The 10,387-nt window shown below is 34.2% G+C and overlaps 2 protein-coding genes across 2 annotated transcripts; both read left to right on the forward strand.

Annotated features, from left to right (window-relative positions):
- The first annotated feature begins 1,267 nt into the window (after nt 1–1,267).
- On the forward strand, nt 1,268–6,392 carry LOC131643493 (proteasome subunit alpha type-5). The gene is made up of 10 exons (XM_058913724.1): nt 1,268–1,388; nt 1,465–1,500; nt 1,661–1,742; nt 1,830–1,910; nt 2,037–2,150; nt 2,231–2,332; nt 2,761–2,819; nt 3,802–3,904; nt 5,885–5,950; nt 6,058–6,392. The coding sequence occupies exons 2-10, from the start codon at nt 1,487–1,489 to the stop codon at nt 6,148–6,150; spliced, it is 714 nt and encodes a 237-aa protein (XP_058769707.1). The 5' UTR covers nt 1,268–1,388; nt 1,465–1,486; the 3' UTR covers nt 6,151–6,392.
- A 2,558-nt stretch (nt 6,393–8,950) lies between these two features.
- Nucleotides 8,951–9,944, forward strand: LOC131648962 (uncharacterized). The gene is made up of 3 exons (XM_058918701.1): nt 8,951–9,023; nt 9,117–9,202; nt 9,426–9,944. Exons 1-3 carry the CDS (start codon nt 8,951–8,953, stop codon nt 9,942–9,944), a joined length of 678 nt encoding a protein of 225 aa, XP_058774684.1.
- The last annotated feature ends 443 nt before the right edge of the window (nt 9,945–10,387 follow it).

A 10,387-nucleotide genomic window follows, 5' to 3' on the forward strand; every position in this document is an offset into this window, starting at 1 on the left:
TTCTCAAAAGAAATTGAAGGATATATTTGGAGTGAGAAAGCGATGATTTATAAAATATTTTTCATCATTCAACTCTTTTAAAATTTTCTTAATCCTTGTTTTCTCTCTTAAGAGGAACATGTGAAAAGAAAAAATTCCAACAGTTGTTCTATGAGTATTTGTTAATCAATGTAATTTTAAAAATAAAATGTGGCTGAAATGCATTATTCCACAAAACCGTTCAATTCATCATCTAAATTCTTTGTTTGCCGCGATGATCATTCACACGACCCAACACTAAGTAGGTCTCTACCAATATTATCTTCCCCAACACATTGGTACCAACCACCTTTCATTTTAGTTTTCTATTTTTTATTGACTTTATTTTCCCAAACTTCTGTGCTTTTATAATATTACTAATAATTTCAGATTTGGAGGTAAGGATTTGTCGTTATTGTATTTGGTGAATCTCTTGTTAGTGTAACACTCTTGTGGTTGAACTCCTCTTATATACCTGTAGCTGCAGCATGGTGTCGGGGGGAAGGGTGGCTGGAGTACAGAGGAAGAGTGGTGACCAACGGGGAGTTCCTCATCAATAATGTTTTTATTCAAAATAATAATAATCTCATCCCTTTTGTTTTAGTCTTGTGTTAATTCCGCGTGCTTGACTTTTGTGTGCTTCACTCCCTTTTCAACTTTTCAATCCCAACTAATAATTTTAATGCTACGACATGAAGGACAGATGCGCGTTTAATGTACATTAACGATTATGCCGAAAGGAGGTCGCACTCCTATGTGGTGTTTAGGAATGAGAGTCCACCTGCCCGCATTTATTGAGTTGTGACTATGAATTAGACCGGTCTTCATGAGCCATTAGCCTGGTAATTTATGTTTATCGAGCTACATGTTTTTTTCACATAAAAGCACACTAAATTATGTCGAATATTATTAATATGTTTTTTCTTCAATAATCTAAAATTTCACTTCTTAAAAATAAATAAATGAGATATTTCATATTCAAACTCGCATTTATACAATTGCAAATTCTCAAACAACTTTCAACTTTTCAACTGGACTATCTTAACGATACCTAAAAAATTATTAAATTGAGACACATGATAAATAAACCTTCATTATATCCATTCAATTATTATAATACAATTCTATTCTAAATTATCAATAATGAGATTAATTAATATTTAAAAATTTAGCTCATGGAAACAAAAATATTTATTTGTTCATGGAAACAAATAAAACCTTATTCAATTAATATATTTAAAATATTTGTGACTTTTACAAGCCTGTTGAGCAAGAAAAGAATACTAAAGAAGCAAAAGCCCATTGCTCATTCCCAAACCTCAAAGAGTAAAGACCGAAGAGCACTGAAAACCCACAACCGTCTCTGTTAGGTAACTCCGATCTCACTCTCTTTCTCCTTTTTCCGCTTTTTCTTCAATTTCTCAATCCTCCGCCATTTTTATGCAGTGATAATCGAATCAAATCCAAAATGTTTCTCACAAGGTAAAACCCTCACTCTCTCTTTTATCGCACAATTTTTTCATTTCAGGGTTTCTCTACCTTGCTAGATTTCAATTTCATAGATAATCCATGTTCTCCCAAATGTATTATATTAGGGTTTCATTTCTAGGTTTAATTTATTGATATTTTCTGAACGAATTAGGACTGAGTATGACCGAGGAGTCAACACCTTTTCTCCTGAAGGCCGTTTGTTTCAGGTTGAATATGCAATCGAAGCCATCAAGGTGTGCTGTTTGTTTTTCCCCGATCTCGCCTTTCTCTTTTAGGGTTTATAGGTGTTTCTGTTTTTAATGGGTTTTACTTGATTGCAGCTTGGATCCACTGCAATCGGTTTGAAGACCAAAGAGGGTGTTGTCCTTGCAGTTGAAAAGCGTATTACTTCCCCTCTACTGGTCTGTTCTTGTTCCTTTTATTTAATTTAGTAGAAATTTTATCATTTTATTATGTAATTACTATTATCAGTTATGTTCCATGTGGTTAGATTTGGTAGATTAATTTAGTGTAAATTCTGCTTTCAGGAGCCTAGCAGCGTTGAGAAAATTATGGAAATTGATGACCATATTGGTTGTGCAATGAGTGGATTGATTGCTGATGCTCGTACACTTGTTGAGCATGCACGAGTTGAAACTCAGGTACTGTTTGTTACCTTTGTATGATATTTTTTGCGATTGGTTGATTGGTTGGCGATTGATGTATTTTGGTTTGTTTATAGAATCATAGGTTCTCTTACGGTGAACCGATGACTGTAGAGTCCACAACTCAAGCTCTTTGTGACCTAGCTTTGCGCTTCGGTGAAGGCGATGAAGAATCAATGGTACAGAACTTCTTAGTTTTTTTGTTGTGTTTCTTTTGGTTTGCTTGCTTAGTTGCTTAGAGTCTTTAATGCTCAAAACTTGTGAACTTTCCTGATTCCTTTTTCTTTACAAATTTGCTAGAAATACCAATGCTTTGCGGGTTGCATTTTTTGAATGTTTAATGGAGGAGATATAAACAGAATTCTTGTAATTATATTATATTTTGAGATGCATAAATATCCTAAATTTCCATCTATTGTGAAATATATAACATTCCTATTAAAGGAGCAAGTACCTGTCCTTGTGTAAGGTGTATTTTGCAGTCTACAGATTGGTTCCGATGCATGGACCAAGAAGCTTTTTCTTTTTGTATAAGATGCTTATTTCCGGTGGTGATACTGGACACCATTTTGTATCCTTTATAACACCATTTCTTTTTCTCCGACAGTCTCGACCATTTGGAGTGTCTCTCCTCATTGCTGGCCATGACGAGAATGGACCTAGCTTGTAAGTATTTTTTTTTCCATCTAAGCAATGGTTAACATGTGGATCCTGTGATGGACTTGTCCTTTTGGCTCATTTTTTGTGTTTGTCTGAATCTATGATATTAGTAATCTTTTTTTGAGTTGATGTTGCTGCTCCTTATATGTTAGACTTACTTTTCTGGGGATCAGTGAAAGGACTTGTGAATTTTTTTTCTAGGACAATTGCACTTTTTCTAGTTATTCATACGCAAAGAGTGGCTAACAAGTAGCACTTATCAAATTGATATTTTGATGCGATTCATGTGATTCTAATGACTTTTCTTTGATGTTGAATCATTTCTAAATCGGATAAATTTGCCAAGAATTATTTTCCTGCAGTGTTCACTTTTCTGTTTCACTCTGTTCCTTGAAAGTAACATATGACCTTTGCTCATCACTTCTTCCTTTCTTTTATATTTCTTTTTTCCTTTCTCAAAATAGTTGTGAAGATCATTGCAATTATTTCGCAGTCATGTAGTCCTTCATTTTTTTCTTATCAATTACTTTATGGTTTCAAGAGAAAGATGCTATAGTTTCGAATACACCTCCTACTCTTACCATTCGTTTGTAAGCAAATAATTTTTTTTTTCTGTGGTTCGGTTGTCTACTCTGCATGTTCAACTACAGGAGCAAAATATATTCTTTTCTTTTAGTTTATTCTGTCAAACCAGTTCATGGTAGAAATTTAGCACCTTTTGAACCTTAAGGGGAAACAATTGGGGGTAGTTCGTATCTTACCTCCCTATAAGGTGTTGAGATTAACCCTAAACTGTAAGCAATTTTCATATTCATGCCCATCAACACATACTAATGCAGATCATTGTTAAAACAGAAAATAAATGCACAGTTTGGGTATTTTGTTTTTGTAGGCAGAGGCTCTATTACTTCTCTGACTAGATGATACAGTTTGGTTGTTTTTACATTCTGGGCTTGTTTTTACTGAATGCAAATGTTGTGATTTGCAGATATTATACTGATCCTTCTGGCACATTCTGGCAATGCAACGCAAAAGCCATTGGTTCAGGATCAGAAGGTGCTGACAGTTCTCTGCAAGAACAATACAACAAGGTAATTGTTGTTCTTAATGTTGGTTGTTTCTTAATCTTTCAATCTGCTCATAGCATTAAAATTGTTAGTTGGGATTGAAATGTGGAAAAGGGAGTGAACACACGGAATTAACACACGGTTAACACAAAAAGGGATGAGATTATTATTATTTTAAATAAAAAACATTTTTGATGAAGAACTCCTTGTTGGTCATTACTCTTCATTTGTGCTCCAGCCACCTCATCCCCTCCCCTCCCATATGAATGCAGCCATATGAATGCTAAACTAACAAGAGATTCACCGAATACAATAACAGCAAATCCTTGCCCCCAAATCTGTAATCATTAGTAAAATTGTAAAAACACAGAAGTTTGGGAAAATAAAGTCAATAAAAAGAACAGAAAACTATAATGAAAGGTGGTTGGTACCAATGCGTTGGGGAAGATAAGATTGGCAGAGATCTGCTTAGTGTTGGGCCGTGTGGATGGTCATCGTGGCAGAGAAGGAATGGAGATGATGGGTTGAATGGGTTATGGAGTAAAGCATTTTAGCCACATTTTATTTTTAAGAGATTTACATTGATTTTCGAATATTCATTAAACAACTGTTGGATTTTTATTTTCGCATGTTCCTCAGGGCTGAGTTCCTCCATTTCTAAAAAAATGGAGGGCTCCATTATGGAGAGAGAACAAAAATTAAGAAAAGTTCAAAAGAATTAAATGATGAAAAAGATTTGACAAACCATCTCTCTTTCTCACTCCAAATATATCCTTCAATTTCTTGAGAATAGATTCAATTTGGGATTTCTTTCCATTTTTCAAAAGAAATAGATTGTTCCATTTGGAGAGATAGAACAAAAATTAGACAGTGGGTTGGATCACCAAGTGGGTCCCACCATCATTAAACATAATTTAAAAATCAAATTTATTTATGTCAACCTCTTTTAAAGAGGAGCCTTCCATTTCTTTTGACAAATGAAGAGGATCATAACTCACTCCATACACAAATAAATCGAGATGTCCTTCCACACACACAAAGGATCCAGACCCTGGAAATGAGGAGTGCTGTTATCCATCATGAATGGCAAGATAGGTTGAGAAGAGAGAGAACATTTTTATATTAAGGGTTAATAGTAGTTTACCCCCCTGTAATATGAGCGTGTTTCGGTTTACCCCCCACCGTTGCCAAAGACAGGTTTTGGCAACGGTTTTTTTGAAAAAACCGTTGTCAAAAGGTAGGGAGGGGGGAAAAGCATAATTCGCTAACATTACAGGGCGTGAATTACTATTAACCCTTATATTAATCACCTTAATGCTATTATGCATAACTTGTATATTTATTTGAAGTTGCAATCAATTTTTCTACAAGATTAACTTGATTTTCACTCTGTTATTATTCCTACCCTGGAAATAAGGAGTGCTGTTATCCAGCATGAATGGCAGGATAGATTCAGAAGAAAGAGGACACTTTTATATTAATTACCTCAATGCTGTTACAAATAACTTATATATTTATATTTATCTGAAGTTGTAATAAATTTTTCTGTAAAGATTAACTTGATTTTCATTTAGTTCATGACAAAATAAAACAAATCTTGTTAATGATAAGAAAATATGCTTAAACAGTAAAAAAAGCTATCAGAAAAGAAAATCTTATTTTATTGTATCTCTGTTGTTTCAAGCAAGTATGCCATTGTATATTCTCCCCATTTTTTTGGGGTTTTCCATTCAACTCGAATTGATATTTGCCCAGGTATATATCCATTGCTTGTGTTTGTCTGGAAAATGTTGAACTAGTTTAAGTGTTTATAATTTCAAATTTCAGCTGTCAAATTAATTTAACACCATTCATGTCAACATATAGAGTCCCTTAATAACAACTGTATTGAAATTTCTGTTCATGGGCTGGCAACATTTTGCTGAAAGATTATCTTTCAGTATAGAGGCATCAAGATAACATGAAAACAAGCTGAGTTTGGTGTTGATTTATTATGTTGTGCAGGACTTGTCTCTTCAAGAAGCTGAGACTATTGCTTTATCCATTCTGAAACAAGTTATGGAAGAGAAGGTAAAGTTAAAACTAAACGCATGTACTTGCAGTTGTTTGTCTCCCTCTACTGAAATGAAATGGAGAATAAAATATAACTTGTTTCCTCTCTGTACTTTTCTCATCAGGTCACTCCCAACAACGTTGACATTGCCAGGGTGGCTCCAGCATATCATCTTTATACCCCTTCTGAAGTGGAAGCTGTGATAAGTCGCCTATGATTTTCATCCATTTGCGTGATTTGTTTCGTGCCTTTGTTCCTGTACGTCTATTTAATTAGCCGTGCACTGAAACTTTTTTGGTACACGATGTTGCTTGTAATGCTGCCATTATGACCAAGTTTAGTACTCCACACTAGATTCTCATGTCTTATTTGCTGCAATTCAGTCTAGTTGAAATTGAGGACAAAAAGGATGTTTCGATGTTAGGGAAAATACAGTACATTAACTAGAACCATTCCCAAGATCCCTGCTATCAAACATTTTGACTGTATGAGATGAGATGCTACTACATACGATGATGGAGGTGTTTACAAAGCTTTTATATGGATAATTCAATTTATCAAAGAATTACTAGGGAAAAGGGATTTTGACTTTGTTTTATTTGAAATATTTTTTCTATTAAAATTGACTAGCCATTTTTCTCCTTAATTTTCAACCCTAATTTAAATATGATAAACCTTTAATTAACAAAGTGCTTTTGTTTAAACCTATGATATTGTTAGATCGATGGAATGAGATGAAATGAATGTTGTGAAATCTTAATATTTAAATGATGGAACAGGATGGTAAATAATGGAATCATTCAACACGTTACTTCCATTTTTCTTCCCTTTGTTGCTCTTAATTTGTATCATTGAGCATCCGTATTATAATTTGTTTTCGGAATCAACCAAATCTACAAGTTATATCCTATATTTGTTTTTTAAATTATTTTATCATACTAATGTAATAATTGTTTTTTTTTTTTGTAAATTATATATTAATATACAGAGTTTAATTGCTATCCAATAAAAAGTTTTACACGATCAATGGTAACCATCCAATAAAAAGTTTTACAGCATTCGATGGTAACCATTCAAATGTATTGCTTATGATCGAAAAAGTCTATCTAAGGTCGAAGGATGAGAATGACTTCGAACTTTCTTTATGAAAGTATTCGAGATATTGCATGATCTTTATGAAAGATTGATGAACATGCACTTGAATTTCTTCAAAGGTCAATTCAATAATGCATGTGTAATTTTGAGAATTTTTAACCGCATTTTATTGTTGAATTTCTTCAAAGTATTTAGCTTATGCCCTAAAAACCCTCTAAGCTGTTTCATATTACTAGGTAAAGGTCAATTCAATAATGCATGTGTAATTTTGAGAACTTTTAACCGCATCTTATTGGGTGAAAAAACACCCTATGAAAATTCAAAATTGCCCATCAGATTTTAGAGATATATCTCCAGACGGGCCTTATACATGCTACAAAATTGGCTATCTTCGGATGCCACTCCACTTTTAGACCAAAACTGTCTCGAAGATGCATCTTCCTTCAAGCACATCAACTCAATTTGTTGATTTTTGATCATCCTAGTAGAGTTTTCGACTATGCATCTTCGAAGTATTGAAGTGGAAATTTAAAATTTTGTCACCCTTACATGTTAGATATATTCGGAGATGTATCTTCAAAAATAACAAACATCATTTTTAGGAAACAACCATCTACATAATTATACTCCATACTCATTTTTCCTCCAAAATCCTTTTCAAAAACCCTTAATTCTCAATCAATATTTTCACTCAAAAACTTCATTCTCGTGGTTCATCATATCAAAAGGATCAAAGGAAGCTGGATTTCAAGGTAAGGATCATATATTTTAAGCCTGATTGTTGACATTATTGTTGTTTTGATGCTGATAAAACTTGTATCGTGTCTGGAAACGTATCTCTGGAGTCTTAAGGAACTTCTCCGAAGAAAAGCATATTCGGAGTCAGCCAATTTTCTTTTGTAACCAATCTGTTTTCATTTTCCACTGTTTTTGAATATTTTATGTTATGGTTTTCATTAGTGTTATGGTGCACCCTGATGTTTTCCCCAAGCCTATTGTGTCTCCGAAAGCGAAACATGATGTTGTGAAGGAGGTTGATGTTGGCAACTAATTTACAAATGAACAAGATTTTGAGGTTCGTGATCACATGCTTAAATGTATTCATATGGAGGCATCCAAACTAGGGTTTGGTGTTTTAATCGGAAGATCTGATAATGGTTCGAATAGAAAAGGTGAATTTGTGTCAATGACATGCGAAAGAAGTGGAAAGTATAGACTCCATCTCCAGAATTTCAAATGAGATGACACCAGTTCAAGAAAATGTGAGCATCCCTTTAAGTTTCGTGGTTATCTCTTGGCAAAAAACAAATGGAGACTTAATATGATATGTGGTTTACATAACCATGACATGTGTGAAAAGTTAGTTGGTCACCCAATTACATGGAATGTTATAGTAAATCCGTCTACAAAAGAGTTATATGTCGATGATGTTATACATTTTAGGAAAGTTTGGGAAATATATTCAGATTTGTTGAAATATGTTGAAAGTACCATTCTAGATCAAGTGAAGGAGAAAATTGTTTGTGCTTAGACCGATTAGGTTAGACACCTTAGAAATACAACAACAAACCGACTTGAGTCTGCACACTACTCTGAAGAACTGGTTGGGAAATAGTATGGGTGATTTGTGTAGAGGTTGAGACTTTGTGAACTAAATGATTCAAAATCAACATAATGAGATACAAACATCATTTGGTCGTAGCATTATAGTGTTGGAACACAGATTCAAAGACAACAATATTTATTTTAAGTTGGTCAGCAACATATCTCGAGCAGGACTGAATTATATTTTTCCTGAAGCCAAATGAGCTGAGAATATAGGTTCTGATAGCTCAAAGTGTGGTTGCACATTTATGAAAACCTATGGTATCTCTTGTTCTTGTCTTATTTCTAAGAAGGTGAAAATTGATAGCTCGATACGAATGGATGAAGTTTGCACTCAATGGAAAAGGCTCAAACTTGATGATGATGATGATGGTGGTGTAATGAAAGACGGTAAACTGAATCAGATATCTCTATTTTGACCGAATGAGAAGTGATACAAGAGATATTTTTGAAAGCCGATGACAATATAAAACCACATCAAAGAGCAATTGCGGAAGATTGCTTATCTGGAAATCACAGATTTGAAACCACCATCTCAACCGCTAAAAACAAAAGGTGCTCCTAAGAAGGTGAAACCTACACCGAGTGACAATTCAATGATGCGATCTCCTTCTTGTTTTGAACATGATGACAAACTTTTTCCAGATTCTCCAACTCCAAAAGCCCAAAAATTGTTTTCAAATAAATCTCATTAGAAAACCACCTCCTTCCCCATCTCCACCAACAATTCCATTCATCGAAGAGATGCTGATTTTTATGCACTAATACATTGAATGGATCATCAATGTTTAGGGTAACGGTAACTGCGGTTTTCGAGTTGTTTCTGCTTTACTCAGTGAAGGAGAAGGGGATCACACACTTGTTCGCCATCAACTTATCCAATATTGGAGGGGCCATAAAGAATCATACACTTGCCTATATGAGAAAAAAGAAACTTTTGATACAGTTTATGAATCTCTTGTTCCTTGCATTAGTGGACCGACACCGGAGAATAAATGGATGTGCTTCTATGAAATGGAGAATTTTATAGAAAATGTGTATGATAGAGTGTGTGGAGATCTTACAAGCTACAGTTTCTCAAAAACTTTTTTTCGATTTCACACTGCCCCACCTAAGAATCCAAATGATCGTATCATGTGTGTTGGGTGGATTTCAAACCTGCGGCACTTCGTTCAAGTTTATTTGAAACCGAAATTTCCTATACCACTCACATCACAGAAGTGGACAACTAATTCAACAACAAAAGTCGAGACTTGGCCAAACCATTTTTGTGGAAAGGATGCAAGAGTTCACCAAGCTGAGCGAAATTGATAGAGAATCAAATAAGTAAAAGTCAATGGGAGTACCACCCGTAGATATAGATTTAGATGGCGGCAAATGTTTCAATTCATTTTAGTGTTTATTCATCAATGTGTTGTATGTAATGTTGTAGTAATATTAATGGTGTCTAATATATACATTTTGACATATTTCATTACATAATGAAGTTTACCAAAAAATGCAACATCTCTTTCTATTTATGCAGATTCTATTTCTGTCTGCAATAGAATTCCATTCTATTTTGAGTGGTGGATGCATCTCCGGAACGTCCCTTGGCACAAGATAATATTTCATAGGTCCATATTTATTTACAAGTGCTAATATGGGGGCTATTGTCATATGTTCCATACCAAAATACACTACACTATGATGAACATCAATTGGCATGTCACAAATGTTTACTTTAACGATGCTGAAATCTCAAGAGAATTTAA

The sequence above is a fragment of the Vicia villosa genome, linkage group LG1, assembly GCF_029867415.1.
Source record: "Vicia villosa cultivar HV-30 ecotype Madison, WI linkage group LG1, Vvil1.0, whole genome shotgun sequence".
NCBI classification, from domain to species: domain Eukaryota; kingdom Viridiplantae; phylum Streptophyta; class Magnoliopsida; order Fabales; family Fabaceae; genus Vicia; species Vicia villosa.